Source organism: Kogia breviceps, chromosome 10 (genome assembly GCF_026419965.1).
Source record: "Kogia breviceps isolate mKogBre1 chromosome 10, mKogBre1 haplotype 1, whole genome shotgun sequence".
Classification (NCBI taxonomy): domain Eukaryota; kingdom Metazoa; phylum Chordata; class Mammalia; order Artiodactyla; family Physeteridae; genus Kogia; species Kogia breviceps.
Genome location: NC_081319.1, coordinates 84,001,100 through 84,020,022, shown reverse-complemented (window position 1 = coordinate 84,020,022; position 18,923 = coordinate 84,001,100). Strand labels below are relative to the sequence as shown.

General features: G+C 40.4%; 1 protein-coding gene across 4 annotated transcripts; it reads right to left on the bottom strand.

Moving 5' to 3' along the window:
- Nucleotides 1-8,178: 8,178 nt before the first annotated feature.
- Nucleotides 8,179-14,072, bottom strand: LOC131763295 (HLA class II histocompatibility antigen, DRB1 beta chain-like). Of its 4 annotated transcripts, none has more exons than XM_067006392.1 (5): nucleotides 13,767-14,072; nucleotides 11,851-12,132; nucleotides 10,980-11,090; nucleotides 10,488-10,511; nucleotides 8,179-10,174 (listed from the first exon to the last, which is right to left on the bottom strand). In XM_067006392.1, the coding sequence occupies exons 1-5, from the start codon at nucleotides 13,996-13,998 to the stop codon at nucleotides 10,161-10,163; spliced, it is 663 nt and encodes a 220-aa protein (XP_066862493.1). In that variant the 5' UTR covers nucleotides 13,999-14,072; the 3' UTR covers nucleotides 8,179-10,160. The 4 variants fall into 4 exon arrangements, with proteins under 4 accessions (XP_066862493.1, XP_066862495.1, XP_066862492.1 ...); XM_067006394.1 differs by having other exon boundaries at nucleotides 11,851-12,042; nucleotides 13,767-14,063; XM_067006391.1 differs by lacking the exons at nucleotides 8,179-10,174; nucleotides 10,488-10,511 and adding an exon at nucleotides 10,795-10,863 and having other exon boundaries at nucleotides 13,767-14,045.
- Between the last annotated feature and the right edge of the window lie 4,851 nt (nucleotides 14,073-18,923).

Here is an 18,923-nt window from a genome sequence, read left to right as displayed (position 1 = left end):
TGCTTTATCCCCAGAAGATATTATAAGAAGATGTTGCTAATGAATACATTATGGAGTCTTCATAAATAGAACCCTATGAAAAAACTACGAATTATATCCTTTGATGTAGTCATATAATCTTAAAAATGTAATTCTACTTTTAGATCATTATTACACATTATATTAACATAAACATAATATTTCAGATTTAGAATGGACTTTAAATGCAACTATTTATTTAAAATTATGCATTAATTCACATTCTGCCCAAGCCATTCTTTATGTGCCTTAATATTTCTAGTGACAGTACTCATCATGCTGCTTTAAAATGATTAAATTTTATTGAGTAGGGCTTCCCTGGTGGCGCAGTGGTTGAGAGTCCTCCTGCCGATGCAGGGGACGCGGGTTCGTGCCCCGGTCCGGGAGGATCCCACGTGCAGCGGAGCGGCTGGGCCCGTGAGCCATGGCCGCTGAGCCTGCGCGTCCGGAGCCTGTGCTCTGCAACGGGAGAGGCCACAACAGTGAGAGGCCCGCGTACCACACACACACACACACACACACACACAAAATTATTGAGTAAATTTTGAGAGCTTTACTTAGTACCCAGAATTATACAAAGACTTTTTATATGTCTTTTTAAAATGTAATTCTCACGTCATCTCAGTGATTCAAGTACCCCTTTTAATCCTACAAATGCAGAAAATACAATAGTGTTAGGTTAGATAATCTTCGAAGGGATACGAGACTAGTAAATGGTACATTCCAGATTGAGCTAAGTTACATGTAATTTCAAACCCTGCAAGCTCAGCCATCACATCATACCACCTCAGATTTAATTTCTAAAGAAAATAATGTCCCTTACATTTAAACTATTTTTATCACTTTAATTCACGGATATGTGTATCAATAAAACTACTCCTTTTAATGACTGACAGCATTATGTAAATTGAAGTGGCTACAGTACAGCCATTATAATTCTTTAAAATTTCCCTTCATCAACATTGTAACCCTCCTCTGGAAATGACAGTGTTTGCATTTGTCTTATGTAATAATGCCCGTTGCTCCCCACAAGTCTCCTGCTTATTGAGGTTGCAGAGGCCTCCAAATTCCTAAATCTAATCCATCATCCTCAATCAGTATTTTAGATTTCTTGGCATAACTTAGTGCTAATCTGAACATTTTGGAATAGAATAGAAATAGTATCTTGCTTACCATGGAATAATATATTTCTATTAATGTGGAGAATTCAGAATTCTTGGAGAGGTTGGGTAGAAGTCACTATTGTCCCTGGATTCCAGAACAATCTAGGTCCCTAAGACGCTGGTGATAGTTCAGTACTATTGGATATTATGCAGTTGCAACCAGGAGAATCTCATGCTTCATTTGACCAAGAGAAAATCATAATTTACTCAGAATTCACTAGTTGTGACATGTGAAAATCTGCGAAAGTCAACCTAAGCTTCACCTTAGATTATAGGATAAAAAGAATGGCAAAGAAAAGTAATTCTATATCAAGAACATACTGAAATAGAATGAAAGAGAACAGTACCAAAACTTGTTCATATAAGTTTGATATGCAATTTACTAATTGTATAATATATATACTGAAACATAGTTAAAGAGAGCACTATCAAAAGTTGTTCATATAAATTTCACATACAATATACAAATCTTACAAATTTATTTTAAAAGAGAATGAACCAATGACGATGATCTAAATTGTATGTTGTATACATTTATGAATAATAAAAATGTGCTGCTCTAGATATTATATATTTCAACTTTTCTGCAATATTAATTCAATAGAAGGACAGGTCACATAAAACAATGCAGCAATTGTCACCAAACCATTACTCCTACAGGTGATCTCGAGGCTGAGCTCCTTCACTGAAGGAAAGAGGAGAAGCAATCCTGCTCAGCTTCTGTTCTGTAAGAGAAGTGTCAAATAAAGGCTTATTTCCCGAAGAAAAGGCAGTTATATTGGTTTCTCGAAGAGAGCTGTTATCAGTACAGAAGTTCTAGTCTTTGCTCTTGTTGTGTGAGACCACAGGTTTGTTTTTATGGAAAATAAATTGCAACACTCATGCAAACAAACAAGTGGCATCAGAAGCACAGACTTGTTGAACAACAGGAAGACTGAAATTTGTATCATTACAGAATGCCTTGAGTACTACTAATTGTCACGGACTAGGACTCACTTGTAGTAAGCCTGAAGGGTTGCAATACATTGGGGAAAATGGGGTCTTAGCTGTCAGCAAGCCAGTTGGCATAGCATGAGTCTTGTCCAAATAGTCTCAGAATATTCTCTGTAGTTTTCGGAAGCTACCACCACTAATCTGGAACTTGTGAGAAGCAGGTCAGTGGTCCCTTCATTTAAGGAAAAAATATTATTAATAAGAAATGGTGAGAGTAACACATCACCATTATGGTGGAGTGAGATGTTTCCTTTGTCTGTCCCCCTCATCTACAACCACTGAAACATCCACAACTCAACAAAGATGGCTGTGCCTTGACACACTAGGATGCCGGAGAATTCCACACATCTATATATCTGCAGGTGGGTGGACTGGAACACACAAAGAAGTCAAAGCGGGAAAACAGTGAAGGTGGTGCCTGTGATCCAGCGCCCCCAGGCTAAGCAGCTGAGCTCGCAGCCCTGGAGAACCCAGCAGCCACAGGGGAGGTGGAGCACACAGGACTCTAGTCTCTTGGCCACAACAGTGCCCACAGGCACAGGGAACTAGGCAGCAGCAGTAGGGGGGCTTACAACCCCATCCTTCCATCACAGAGGAACCCACAACTGCAACCCCCCGGCCTCTGCCCACAGTGGTGGTTCCAGTGTAACTGACAACTCAGGACAGGGTAGAAAAGCCCTTGACCCTGGCCCCCCTCCCCCCACCCTCTTCTTCCCCTCCCAACAGCAGCAGAGCCTGTGACTCAGGAGACCCCCATGCTGCATCCAGAAGTGCTCATCATCCCATCGCCCCAGGTGGCAATGCCAGCGACACTGGCAGCCGCAAGATACCAATGACCCAGGAAGTACAAGCAGTAGCAACGAGGGTACTAACGGTGGCCAACACCTCTGACAGAGGCAGTGAGAGGTGGAAATAGCCAACTCTCAAACATAACCAGAGGCAGCTCCGGTAGGAGAAACCAAAAAACCTGTGCTGTAGCACCACCTACCGGAAAACACAGAAAGAACTCAGAATTAAGGTTTTAAATTTTTTTTAAAGCTTTCCCTAAAGAAGAAAGGTGTTCACTACTTCAAATACACCAACCATTGTTACATGGTACCACAAAGAGAAAATGACAAAATGGCAATTCTCCAGAAACCAAACTTAAAGTCATGGACTATTGTGATCTGACAGATTTCAAAATAGCGAGCTACTAGAAAATCCAGAAAGGCAGTTCAATGAGCTCAGGAATAAAATGAATGAACATAAGGAATATTTACAAAAGAGGTAGAAACTCTAAAAAGAAAAAAACTGAAATCCTAGAGCTGAAGAAATCAATAAATGAGACAAAGAATGCATTAAAAGCATTGGAAATAGAGGAGACCATATGGAAGAGAGACTTAATGAGTTTGAAGATAGAAATCAAGAAATGATACAAGTAGAAGAGAAAAGAGACTCAAGATCTAAAAACAAATGAGGAAATTCTATGAGAATTGTTTGACTCTTTTACAAAGGGAAAATTAGGATAATGGGTATCACAAAAACATAAAAATAAAAAAAGAGGGAGAAGGGAGCAAAGAGTTTATTCAAAGAAATGATAGCTGAGAAATTCCTAAACCTGTGAAAGGAAGTGGATATGCAAGTCCACAAAGTTAAGAACAAACCTAATTATCTCAATGCAAAAAGATCTCTGCAAGACACATTACAATAAGTCTCTCAAAAATTACTGACAGGGCTTCCCTGGTGGCGCAGTGGTTGAGAGTCCATCTGCCGATGCAGGGGACACAGGTTCGTGCCTGGGTCCGGGAAGATCCCACGTGCCGCGGAGCGGCTGGGCCCGTGAGCCATGGCTGCTGAGCCTGCGCGTCCGGAGCCTGTGCTCCGCAGCAGGAGAGACCACAGCAGTGAGAGGCCCGCGTACTGCAAAAAAAAAAAAAAAAAAAATTGATGACAAAGAAAGAATTTTAAAGGCAGCCAAGGAAAAAGGATGGTATACTCCAAAGGAACCCTCATTAGACTATCAGCAGATTTCTCAGCAGAAACTTGACAGAAAGGTGAAATGACAAACTCAAACTTCTGAAAGGTAAAAACTGTCAGCCAAGAATACTCTATCCAGCAAAGTTACCATTCAGATATGAAGGAGAAATAAAGCCTTTTCCAGACAAACAAAAGCTGCAGGAGGTCACCAACATAAACCTTACAAGAAAAGTTGAAAGTGCCCTTCTACCTGAGACAAAAAGGCAAAAGTACACAAAACTTTAAGTAAGGTGATATACTGACAGACAGAATCAGAAAATTGCAACTCTATATCACAACAGATTTTAAAACACTTCATTATAGCCTGAAGGGGAAAGGGAGAAAAAAAAGCAGTAAAAATAGCTATAGCTGCCTCAATTTATTAACAAGCTCACAACATGGAAAGGGATAATTTTAGATAACAGAAACATAAGAGAAGAAGAGGAGAAGGATGGAACCCGTATGGGCAAATGAAGATACGATGCTATCAGCAGAAAAAGTACTATTTTATCTGTAAGACATTTTATACAAGCCTCAAGGTAACCAAAAGACATAAACCTAGAGGAGACACATGAAACAAAAAAGAGGAAACTGAGAAAAACATTATGCAAAACCACCAAACTAAAATGGCAGACAGAGACACAAAGAAAAGAAATAATGAAGATATAGAGCAACCAGAAAAGAGAAGACAAAATGTTAGTGCTAGGTTTTCATTTATCAATAATCACCCTAAATGTAAATGAATTGAATTCACCAATCAAAGGCACACAGTGGATGGATGGATTAACAAACAAGACCCAACTATATGCTTCCTCTAAGGAGACTCTCCTCAGCTCTAAAGACAAACAGGCTCAAAGTGAAGGGATGGAAGATGATATTCCAAGGAAATGGCAGCCAAAAGAAAGTGGGTGGAGCCTCACTCATATCAGACAAAATAGACGTCAAGCCAAAAATGATAAAGAGACAAAGATGGACATTTTATAATGATAAGTGGAACAATTCATTAAGAAGACATAGCTATTATTAATATATGTGCACATAACACAGGAGCACCAAAATATATAAACCAAGTATTAATCTATCTAAAGGGAGAAATCAACACTCAACACAATAATGTTAGGGGACTTTAACACTGCACTTATATCAATGGATAGACCATCTAGAAAGAAAATCAACAAAGAAACATTGGTTTTAAATAAAACATTAGGCTAGATGGATTTTAAATATTTATAAAGACATTCCATCCAAAAGCAGCAGAATACACATTCTTCTCAAGTGCACATGGAACATTCTCAAGAATAAACCATATGTTGAGACACAAAACAAGTCTCAATAAATTTAAGAAGATTCAATTCATAGCAAGCATCTTTGCTGATCACAATGGTATGAAAATAGAAATCAACTACAAGAAGAAAGCTGGAAAAATCACCAATACACAGAGACTGAACAACATGCTACCAAATAACCGTTAGGTCAATGAAGAAATCAAAGAAGACATTTTTAAAGTACCTAAAGATAAATGAAAATAAAAATATGAAATACCAAAACCTTTGGATGCAGCAAAAGAAATACTAAGAGGGACTTTTATAGCAATACAGTCCTACCTCAAGAAGCAAGAAAAATCTCAAATAAACAATTTAACCTTACACCTAAAGGAACTAGAAAAAGAAGAATAAATGAATCCCAAAGACAGTAGGAAGCAAATATTAAAGATCTGAGTGGAAATAAATGAAATAGAGAGTAAAAAGGCAACAGAAAGGATCATCAACGAAACTAAGAGCTGATTCACTGAAAAGATAAACAAAATTGGCAAAACTTTTTCTTTTTTAATTCTCAAATCTTTAGCTAGACTGACTAAGAAAAAAAAAGAGAGAGAGAGAAAAGGATCTGATAAATATAATCCAAAATGAAAGAGGAGAAATAACAACGGATACCACAGAAATACAAAGAACTATAATAGAATATTATGAACACTATACACCAACAAATTGGACAACCTAGAAGAATATACATATTCCTAGAATCATCCAGCCTTCCAAGATTGACTCATGAAGAAACAGAAAATCTGATAGACCAACCACCAGCCCAGAGATTGAAAGAGTAATCAAAAACCTCTCAAAAAACAAAAATCCAAGACCAGATGGCTTCACAGATGAAGTCTACCAAACATTCAATGATTTAATATGTATTGTTCTCAATTATTCCAAAAAATTGAAGAGGAAGGAGTGCTTCCTAACTCATTTTATGATTCAACATTATCCTGATAGCAACAGATACAACACACACACACACAATTACAGCCCAGTTTCTGTGATGAACATACATGTAAAAATCCTCCACAAAATGTTAACAAACCAAATGCAACAATACATGATAAGGATCATACACCATGATGTGGGATTTATTACAGGGATGAAAGGATGTTTCAACATCAGCAGATCAATCAACATGATACACCATATTGAAAACTGAAGGATAAAACTTACATGATTATTTAAATAAATGTACGAAAAGCAGTTAACAAGATTCCATACCTATTTATGATTAAAACTCTCAATAAAATGGATCTGGAAGTAACAGAGCTGAACATAATAAAGGCTAATTATGGCAAACCCACAGTTTACATCATACTCAACTGGGAAATTTCTAGTAATTTTATAGATATGTGCAACTATCACCACAATCCAGTTTTAGAACATTTCTGTCACCCCAAAAAGTTTCCTGTTTACAGTTAATTCCCACCCCCACCCCAAGCCCTAGAGACCCACTGCTTCGCTTTCAGTCTATAAATTTGCCTTTTCTAGATGTTTCATGTAAATGGAATCATATGACAAGTAGTCTTTTGTGTCTGGCTTATTTCACTTAGTATATTTTTGAAGTTCATCCATTTTGCATCATGTATCATCAATTCTTTTAAATGTGTTTCATTTGTTCTTTTTTATTGCTAAATAGTTTTCCATTGTATAGATACAGTGCATTTTGTTTTTCCATTCACTGACTGATGGATACTAGGATTGTTTCCAGTTTGGTGTTATAATGACTAATGTTGCTATGAACATTTGCACATGCATATTTGTGAAGTATTCATTTTGTTTAAAGGAATGAGTATGGGATATACCTGACAAACAACTTGAAACTCTCTATACAAATTTAAACCTCAAATGTCCAGGGATCTAATTCTGGACTTTGTTTTACTGGTGTATATAACAAATAATGAATCAATGCCAAAAAGTGCTTAATAAAATAGAGGTATAATAGGTTTTAGCACTTTAAAAAGTGAGTCATTCCTCATTATGTGTCTTTTAAAAATAATTTCCCTGGAAAATATAATTTTCCTCACAAAATTAAGAGTCAGTATATGTTCTAAAATCAAGTAAATAATCCTCCTGCTTGCTTGCTTTTTGTGGGGGAAGGAAGTGGCTTATGGCTGATATTTAGGTCTCAATGCTAAAAAAAAAATCCTTGCAATGATACTGTGCATTAAATACCTATCATCCTTCATAAAGAAATTACTAAAAACACAATCGAATAGTTCCATACCCTAAAATCATCCTCCTTACCCATGGACCATTTCTTTCTCTCTAAAAAAGATGATTTTAAACCTTTTCTTCCCTTGTGCATCACGGGAGGCAGGCCCACGTCACAAAGGATGAATCATGGTTTGTCCGAGCCTGCCATTGTAATCCATGGTCCTCCTAATGTGTGGGGAAGTGGGTCTATTGGGAAAACTCTGGAAAAAGTTTGGTTGCTCCTTATAAAACCACAAGAGAAGAAACAGTTCTCTTTTCTTGCCTTTAAGATCATTGATGATGCAACTGGCCTGATGAATTGACCTTCTCTGGAGATTCCCTACCTTGGGTCTATTTGTTATGTGAGATAAATAACTTAAAGAAAAGTAAAGCCAATTAGATTGGATTATCTGCTACTAGCAGCAGAAAGCATCTTCATAGATATATGCATACCGTATACTATAATTCTACCTTATCATTTCACACCACAGGTCTCAAATAAAATGAGAAAAAATAAGTTTATTTTTTCATCTCAGAGAACAAAGTGACAGTAAAGGTGCAACCTGGGATCAAATAGAACTTATCCCAACTATATGTACATTGCAGACATGACTACTGGTTTATCAAACTCCCACAGGATGATAACCTGTTTCACACAAATAACACAGTATAATTAACATATGCAAAGATAAGCTTTCAATTTGCTTGAAAATAATAGTTATGTCTGACTGTGGAGAATTCAACTATTACTTTGAAATAAACTTCTGAATCTATTAACTACTCTTTAGATTTAATTTACATTTGAAACTGACTCTTCAGATGGAATACAATAGCAGAGCCCACCATCTTCTTAACCAATTTAACTACCTTTCTCTGAGCCTATCCAACTCCCTTACATTATTACAGTCTTTGGAATTTAGAACTATATACTTATTTACAATTATAGTTCCACAATCTTTTATGCGAGGGTCAAAAAAAGTTTGATTTACTTTTCTAGCTTGTTTCCCATCATATACTTTTTGTCAAGTTTGTTTTAATCATTCCAGTCTGGTTTTAGTTTTTATGTATCTCCTTGTTAAACTTTTGATTTAAATTTTTTATTACATAAAATATTTGAATGTCCCTCAAGTTAAAACTATTAAATATATTCAAAAAAGTCTGGCTTTCATATTTGTCCCCTTCAACCTATTCTCTTATCTGGCCCTAAAGGCAACCATTAAAAAAAAAAAATCCTGCCATTGTTTATATTTACAAATGTAAGTAAGTGATAGATAGATAGATAGATAGATAGACAGATAGAATGAATGAATGGGTATAGTTATATATTTCTATTCTCCTCCTCTGTCTTATTTTTTTTAATGTTGTATACTATACAAATCTCCTATACCTACTGAAAGTGCATTTTGGGGATTATTCCATAACAGGGATTCTCATTTGTCTTCCAACTGCAGGGTATTTCAATTGTTTGGATGAACATTCCAGTATTCATAAATTTTCCTTTGTTTCTCAGAATTGTCTCTGATTTCTGCTAAGATAAGATCCATACAGGATTTTTCCGTGAAAGACAGTAAGTTTGTGACAGAAACTGGAGGGCCTCAGAAATGCATCTTATTGACTTGAGTTGTGGCTCTGTCCTGATGGCCTTCCAAAACCTATTTATGGGGAAGAATGCATCCCAGACAAAGAGTCAGCATGTCACTGATGTTTATCTGAGTGACAGTAAAAGACAAATGTTGAAGCCCACCATTAGTCTAATTAAAGAGGTGATCAAGGTGTGAACTAACCCAGGATTCGATACTTTCTTTAAAAATCATGGAAAAAGTGAAAAAGAGCACGATTATAAATTTTGTAATTTTTAAATAATAACAGATTTTTATAAAGTGTGCTTATCTTTGAGATGACAAAGATGCAGGAAACCATCATGATAGGGTGAATTAAGGGCTTTCTCCTAGCTCAGGAAAACATGTCTAATGACAAAATGCAGAAAACTCAAGGAAAAAACAGGGAAAGAAGCAAGGAAACCTCCAGTTCCACAAGTGACCAAAATTCAGGAATATAAATAATAACCATTAATTGTTTTGCGATGAAATCCTCCCTTTCTCTTTTCTTTCTTCTTCTTTCCTTGAAACTGTATGAAGCAGATGTTTGTCACTCCATATTTATTTGAGAAAAACATTATATGATACTATGGACAGAAGATGAGATCAGGTGCACAGGAGGCAGTAAAGGTTGAAAACAGAGGGAACCGGGAAAGAATGAAGATAAGGTGTTGCAATCAATATGGGGAATGTCCAGGTCAAACGTGGGGGCTGAGGAAACCAGCAAGAAGGACGTTTTCTGCAGGGTCACTCAACCAGGAGCAAACCAGATCCTGAGAAACACTCTCGTTTTGGAAGAATAAGAGCAAAGCAGGAGACCTTTTTAGGCCGTGAAGAAGCCGGGACAGAAGGTTCTTCCTTGAGTGTCACCATCCGTCTTCACTTCAGCGGAGGAGTCCTGCAGGAGACAGAGGACAGTGTCGTTTCCTGTCTTAACTTTACAAGCAGCTTTTTTCCCTCTCTCTGTCTCTCAGAACTTCATGTTAAAGCACTGCAGTAAGAAGGGAAAAAATTCTTAAGTCTCCCTGAGCCAAAGCCACTTTAGAGTTCAAGCCCTCTGCTTAGTGGAGAGAAGAAGCTTTAATGTAAACTGCTTGATCAGAAGTCAGATCCAAAGTCCTTCTCATTATGTCTATCTCCTGTCTTGTCACTTCTACCATCTGTTCTAGGGAGACTAAATATGATTCTAAAAGAGAGTTAAAGAGCATTACCTGTTGGCTGAAGTGCAGGGTGTTCTGGAAAAGAGGAGGGAAGATATATACTTAAAAGATACGTAGGTAAATCTATCCCCAAACACAATGTCCCCGGGCCCAGACCACTCTTCTAAGACTTCTCTAACACCACAACCCGCTTCAGATGATGCCAGGGTAGAGAGAACAGACACTGAGAGGATGAAGGTTCTGTCACACAAATCCAGTGTAATTTCATCACCCCTGTGTCTCTTCCTGCATTTGCCCCAGGATCTCCACCCAAAATCTCCATGCATGTTAACCTTTTTTGTATCTCTGCAGGCCATCGCCGTTTATGTTTCAACCACAGCTAATCATGGACTGTCAATTTCTGGATTTCCAGGAAATTTGAGGTCAACTAGGTAAAGAAAGACTTTATACAGGGTCATTGATATAGAGAGAACTAACCAAGAAAAGTTATATTTCTTCCCCAAAACGTCTGTGGGGAGTCTCAGCTGCCAACAGGCTCCTTACCTTTCTGATTCCTGAAGTAGATGAACAGCCCCACCCCAAGGAAGAGCAGACCCAGAACAAAGCCTCCGATTCCACTCAGCATCTTGCTCTGAGCACATTCAGACTGTGCCCCTGGGAAAAGAAGCTAGTTTTAGTGATTCTTATCCCAAATCCAACTTCTCTAATTCAGTCTCTAAGACTGAGAGCTTTGAGAATGGAGAAAGAAGGCTTCCCTGGAAGAAGTAGAGTAATTGTCCATTCCTAGGAAAACATTTTAAAATCACACTGAGTAGCTTCAAGGTTAAGGCACTGAATTCATTTAAACATTACAGCCCTGAACATAAGGCCACATGACTTCAATATCTGATAGATGAGGACCCTGGGGCTGAATGAGGTTAAGGAGCTTGTCTAGGGTGACAGATACGATAAAAGGCAGAGCTGAGATTGGACTCCCCTCACGTCAGGAAGGTCCCTGTATTGTAGAGGATGTGCCCTTCTCAGATCACAGCGAACATCTCAGAGAAACAAGTGTCAGAAGCACAAGCCCAGCCTTACATTGCCCAAGGGTCTGGTGCCTTGGGCAATGGGGTGACCATGAATTGTGATATCACAGAGGCTCAGAACAGGGACACGTCTTCTCTGCCTGCCAGGCAGAATTGTCTCACCAGTGGGTATAGGTATTTATAGAAACTATCAAAGGATGTCTACAAACTGTCAGAGGATTTCTATCACAGGATATCACAGGGCTACCCCCAGGAACTTGTGCTGAAATAGAGAAGAACATGAAGCAAATAAAAATACGGTGCAGGGAGAGGAGAAACCGGACACTCAGGGGTAATCAAAGTCCCCTCCTTGGTGGCTGAGGAACTTATGAGGCCAGAAAGCTTCTCACTCCATTCCACTGTGACAGGGCTGGTCCGGCTGGGGTGCTCCACGTGGCAGGTGTAGACCTCTCCACTCCGAGGGACTGTTTCAAGCATCACCATGGTCTGGAAGGTCCAGTCTCCATTAGGGATCAGGCCTGTGGAGACCACCCCCGCCTCCTCTTCCTGGCCGTTCCGGAACCACCTGACTGCAGTGTGGCCTGGATAGAAACCATTCACAGAGCAGATCAGGAGGTTGTGGTGCTGCAGGGGCTGTGTCTTTGCAGGATACACAGTCACTGTAGGCGCCACTAGGAGAGAAAAAGGTAGAGGGGATAAGTGAGGGGGACAGAGTAGGTCTCGTTGGTTGGCTGCCTTTCTACCATCGGTCTCCGGACCACACTGCAGTCTCAGGTAGGCCAGGCTGGCCATGTGGCCCAACTTTGGAGTTAGTGCCATAAGCCTTGACTTTAATTCTTACAGCATGGGTCCATTAGATTTGAGAGATGTTGAGGAAATGTGTGTGTGTGTGTGTGTGTGTGTGTGTGTTTCATAGTATGGATAGTAATTCATTGTTAAGTTGAAGTGTTTACAAACCTTTGCAAGGCATATAGTGTATTAATTAAAAGCATAATTTCTGAAGGCAGACTGCCAAGGTTGAAATCCAGGCTCTCCCTCTTAGTGGGAGAGGTTAAGGAGCTTGTCTAGGGTGACAGATACAATGACCCCGGGAGAATTTTTTCATTCTCCTGTGCTTTCTCACCTATAAAGGGGGATAATTATACTTAATTTACCTCTTAGCATTATGTGAGGATTAATGCACCTAAGGTATGTAAAACAGTAACTGTTTTAGCCTTCAATATACCAGAGCTATTTATTACCCTTGTTTAATTTGAAAGAAAATATGATTCAAAGCAGTGTGGATAAATTAGGGAACAGCAGGGGTGTGTGTGTGGAGACAGAGGATGAAATCCTGGGAAAGCTGTCTCCAGGCACTCACACCTTAGAACACCTCAGAAAAGGTTCTACCCTAGGAAGAAGGAAAGACACAGGTGAATCTCTAACTCTATAAGCTGAATCCCAAGAAAAACTTGAGTCCTGAAGGAGAGGGAAAGCAGGAAGGAAAGTCACTAATTAAAAAATAATAATTCTTATAATTGTGTAACCCCAGAACCAGCTCCAAACTGGTTTGGAAACTATTCAGTTTTTAGCAAGATACTGAGTTTTTTTTTTCAGAGACCACAGAACAAAACCATGAGTCATGCAGCTGAAGCCTGAGCAGAGGATAAAATTTTGACCTAAAGCCAAACACCCAGAGTCAAAGTTTCTCCCTGACCATAGAACCAAAAGACTCAGACATGAAGCAAAGGGTCCCTTGTCCAGGAAGATTAGCTGCTGAAGCCCCTTTACCACACCTTTCCATAAATGTCCAAGTTCCAAAGCTCTTTTCTGGGTAGCACAACCACAGACACTTAAATTCCCCTCCCTCCTCCCTAACCAACCACCCAATCAGTATTCCTCCATCTCCCCTCCCCCTTTCTCCCACCTCACCTTTCCCACTGCACCGCCAAGGATGCCTGGATCCATCCATCCTTCTTGCATCCCTCCCCACACACCTCCCTTCCCTCCCGGTCCTCCCAGACCTCAGGCCCCTCCTCGCACCCCATGCTCTCTCCCCTCTCACAATCACACACTGACAAGGTCACACACTGTCTCCCCGACAGCCTGTGAGACTCACTCCCTGTCTCACCCTCTCAAAGTAACTTTCTCAACGTGTAATGCTCACAATTCAACGCTCACCCAGACTGAGTCTCTGTCTCTGTTTCTGTCTCTCTCTGTCTCTGTCTCTCTGTCACACACACACACACACACACACACACACACACACACACACACACACACACACACACCGCCTCCCCCTGGCCACCCGCCTGCCTCGGCTCACCTCGCTGCTGCCTCACGAAGCTCCCAATACCCCAGTAGCTGGATCTGCACATCGTGCCCAGCTCGGCCCGCGTCCGCTCCAGGAGGTCCTTCTGGCTGTTCCAGTGCTCCCAGTACTCGGCGTCCGGCCTCCCCAGCTCGATCACCGCAGTGAACTCCCCCACGTCGCTGTCGAAGTGCACATCCTTCTGCGCGCTGTAGGTGTATCTGGCCAAGAACCGCACCTGCTCCATCCCGTTGAAGAAATGACACTCGCCTTAAACTGATGCATGAAAAGTGCAGTGAGGACATGAAAGATCTGGTCACTGGGCGGGCTCCTGGGAAATGACTGACTGCTACACCCACCAACGCGGGGCGCTCGAGCGCGCGTGGGAGCACTAGGACCCCCTTCATTGGCTCCACTGGCGCCTCGGCTACAAGCGCCCCACGGGCTCTTCTTTGATCTGCAGGGTCAAGCGAGACCATGGTGGGTGGAGGAGACCCCTCTGATCCTAAGGCATTTGGGATGCAGTCAGCTCTGTACTTGGCTGGGGACCTCCATGTCTGAGCGGGATCAGGATTTGCCCCATCACCACCTCCTCTTGAATACCTCCACCAGAAAAACACTCTCTGCTTCCTCCTCTCACCCCACGACCCTTTAGCTGTTCCTGAAACACTTCCTTACCTAGTGCTGACCTTGTGCCAAGCCTGTGCTGCTGCCCCCGGGAATCCAAAGAGGGAAAAACAAACATCTCCCCTACCTTCTAGGAGCATAAAATTTAGTGAAAGTGATGGACAAAACCCAACCACACAAGAATTAATTATACAGCAGCCAGAAATGTCACAAGAAGAGCATGGAGATCTAGAACAGAGAATAATTAATATTCGGGTGTCAGAGAAGTAGTTTCTGAAGAATGACATTTAAGATGTGACATGACATAACATTGTGAATCAACTATACTTCAATTGAAAAAAAAGATTTGACATGAAAGGTTAAGTTGATGTGGGGTGAGGGAAAGATGTGGGGGGTGTGTATGTTTGGGAGAAAAAGAAGGCATATTTCAGGTAAAGGTAGTAGCATGTGTAAAAGCTTGAAAGAGATGATGAGCTTCTGCAAGAAACCAGAAGAAAACATTCCACTAAGCACAGAGAGTAAGGAAGGGGGGGAGGTAAAAGATTCCATTGAAAAATCACAGAAGCCAGGTACTTAAAAGGCTTATGGGTGATGTTATGGTTTTGAATTTATGCTAAATGTAATGGGAAACTTTTGAAGAGTTTTAAGGAAATTAAAACCATGATCCCAATACACTTCCACCTTTTCTTTTCTTCATTTCCAAATCCAGATAGCTCAGAAAACCACATTTTAAAAAATTTGGTGCCATAATTCACTTGGCAAATCTAACCTGATGAGGTAAGAGATCAAATATGTCTCTGGAGGTGAGGGGGTGTGTTCTGTACATTGTAGGCTGTCTACCAGCATCCCTAGCCTCTACCCACTTGATGTCAGAAGAAATCTTCAGTGTAACGACCAAAAATGGCTCCAGATATTGCCAAATTTTGGGGGGTCAAGGAGTAGGGGGAAGGAGTGGTGATCTGTCACTGGATGAGCTCCACTAGTATAAACCATCTGAAAATCTGTGGTCAAAAGTCACTGTTAATTATGGAGCATTGAGAATTACATTAAAAGTTTTGCCAATATTATATGTGTTGAAAATCTTGTTCCTATATGAAATTTCTAGTTTTCAAGAATCCAGCCCCAGCGGAGAGCTATTTTTCCAGCAAAATAAATTCAAATATGGCTTACTTATTTCTTTGCCTTGCCAGCCAATTAAAAAGACATATAATTTATTCTTCATATCATCTTCCTTCTTAATTTCTCTGCCACTGGTCCACTACTTATCTATAGTAGAAAACTATAGCCGCAGATATTTTATTCCTATTCAAAGCCCCAACTAATTCATTTTCTAACTTTGTCTCCTGCACCCAATAATACCAGTAGGCATCAAGTTACCAGCCTTGGCCAGATGTAGAACTCTCTATTTCTGTAGTCATTACCTTCAGTAAGGGAGAAAGTTAGAAGAAATAACATTTTCATGTAGACAGTTTACGGAAAATGAACAGGACCCCAGACTTTGAGTAGAGACCTTCACTTAGAAATGATGCCAGGCAGGACAGGTAAAGACGCAGATGTAGAGAATGCACTTGAGGACATGGGGAGGGGGAACGGTAAGCTGGGACGAAGTGAGAGCATGGCACTGACATACATACACTACCAAATCTAAAATAGATAGCTAGTGGGAAGCGGCTGCATAGCACAGGGAGATCAGCTCTGTGCTTTGTGACCACCTAGAGGGGTGGGATAGGGAGGGAGGGAGGGAGGGGATACGGGGATATATGTATACATATAGCTGATTCACTTTGTTATACAGCAGAAACTAACGCAACGCTGTAAAGCAATTATACTCCAATAAAGATGTTAAAAAAAAAAAAAAAAAAAGAAATGATGCCAGAGAGGAGTGTGCTCTGGATCAGACCAGGTCTACTTACTATTCAGAAATTCTCTAATACCTCCCTGTCACATGACAGAGTTAAAAAATAACAAGCCACACAACAATCTACCCCGAATCTGTTCACTTTATCTTTACTATTGTCTTTATCACTACCACACTAAATGAAGCCACAAGCACACCTGCCCTGGAGAATTCTACAGTGTTCCTAAATGGTGTCCCTGACTCCACGTGTGAACCTCTGGAATCCAGTCTCCACGTGGTAGTTAGGATTCTTTTAAAAAATAAACAAAGTGACTCTCCTTATAATCTCTCAGTAGCTTCATGTATCTATCCCACCCTATCCCACCCCTCTAGGTGGTCAAAAAGCACCAAGCTGATCTCCCTGTGCTATATGGCTGCTACCCACTAGCTATCTATTTTACATTTGGTAGTATATATATATATATATATATATATATATATATATATATATATATATATATAGTGTATATATATAGTATAGTGTATATATATATGGATATATATATATATCCATACCAAACTCTCACTTCGTCCCAGCTTACTCTTCCCACTCCCCGGGTCCTCAAGTCCATTCTCTACATCTGCAGCTTTTTTTTTTTTTTTTTTTTGCGGTATGCGGGCCTCTCACTGTTGTGGCCTCTCCCGTTGCGGAGCACAGGCTCCGGACGCGCAGGCCTGGCGGCCATGGCTCACGGGTCCAGCCGCTCCGCGGCATGTGGGATCTTCCCGGACCAGGGCACGAACCCGTGTCTCCTGCATCGGCAGGCGGATTCTCAACCACTGCGCCACCAGGGAAGCCCCGACATCTGCAGCTTTATTCCTGTCCTGCCCATAGGTTCTTCTGAACCTTTTTAAAAAGTATTCTATATATATATGTGTTAGCATACAGTATTTGTTTATCTCTTTCTGACAAACTTCTCTCTGTGATAGACTCTAGGTCCATCCACCTCACTACAAATAACTCAATTTCATTTCTTTTTATGGCTGAGTAATATTCCATTGTATATATGTGCCACACCTTCTTTATCCATTCATCTGTCGATGGACACTTAGCTTGTTTCCATGTCCTGTCTATTGTAAATAGAGCTACAATGAACACCTTGGTACATGACTCTTTTTAAATTATGGTTTTCTCAGGGTGTATGACCAGAAATGGCATTGCGGGGTCATATGGTAATTCTATTTTTAGTTTTTTAAGGAACCTCCATACTGTTCTCCATAGTGGCTTTATCAATTTACACTCCCACCAACAGTGCAAGAGGGTTCCCTTTTCTCCACACCCTCTCCAGTGTTTATTGTTTGTACATTTTTCTATGATGGCCATTCTGACCGGAGTGATATAATACCACATTGTAGTCTTGATTTGCATTTCTCTAATGATTAGTGATGTTGAGCATCCCTTCATATGTTTGTTGGCAATCTGTATATCTTCTTTGAAGAAAAGTCTATCTAGGTCTTCTGCCCATTTTTGGATTGGGTTGTTTGTTTCTTTGATATAGAGCTGCATGAGCTGCTTGTATATTTTGGAGATTAATCCTTTGTCAGTTGCTTCATTTGCAAATATTTTCTCCCATTCTGAGGGTTGTCTTTTGGTCTTGTTTATGGTTTCCTTTGCTGTGCAAAAGCTTTTAAGTTTCATTAGGTCCCACTGTTTATTTTTAATTCCATTTTTCTAAGAGGTGGATCAAAAAGGATCTTGCTGTGATTTACGCCATAGAGTGTTCTGCCTATGTTTTCCTCTAAGAGTTTTATAGTGTCTGGCCTTACATTTAGGTCTTTAATCCATGTTGAGCTTATTTCTGTGTATGGTGTTAGAGAGTGTTCTAACTTCATTCTTCTACAGGTAGCTGTCCAGTTTTCCCAGCATCACTTATTGAAGAGGCTGTCTTTTCTCCATTGTATATTCTTGCCTCCTATATCAAAGATAACATGACCATATGTGCATGGGTTTATCTCTGGGCTTTCTATTCTGTTGCAGTGATCTATATTGGTCCATTAAGGATTTTCCTGTAACAGACAGTAAGTTTACTGCACAATCTGGAGGGTCTCAGAAATGTACCTTTTCCAATAGTTTTGGCTTTGTCCTGAAGGCCTTCTGAACCCTATTTATGGGGAAGAATGCATCTCAGCCAAAGAGCCTGCATGCCACTGCCTTTTATTTGAGAGACAGTAAAAGACTGAACTGTTGAAGCCCACCATTAGTCTAATAAAAGAGGAGTTCAAGAAGTACCCAGGGGGCTTCTCTGGTGGCACAGTGGTTGAGAGTCCGCCTGCCGATGCAGGGGACACGGGTTCGTGCCCCGGTCCGGGAAGATCCCACATGCCGCAGAGCGGCTGGGCCCGTGAGCCATGGCCGCTGGGCCTGTGCGTCCGGCGCCTGTGCTCCGCGGCAGGAGAGGCCACAACAGTGAGAGGCCCGCATACCGCAAAAAAAAAAAAAAGAAGTACCCAGGATTAGATATTTTCTTCAAAAAAAAAAAACAAACAGGGAAAAAGAGAAAAAAGAACATGATTACAAAAATTGTCAGGGCATCACATCCTTACAAGTCACCTGTATTTCTTACATTTTTTGCCCCTTTCTGTATCCCATGGTGTGAAGATACTTGCATGCTTATCTTTGAGAATGCAAAGATGCAGGAGACAACCAT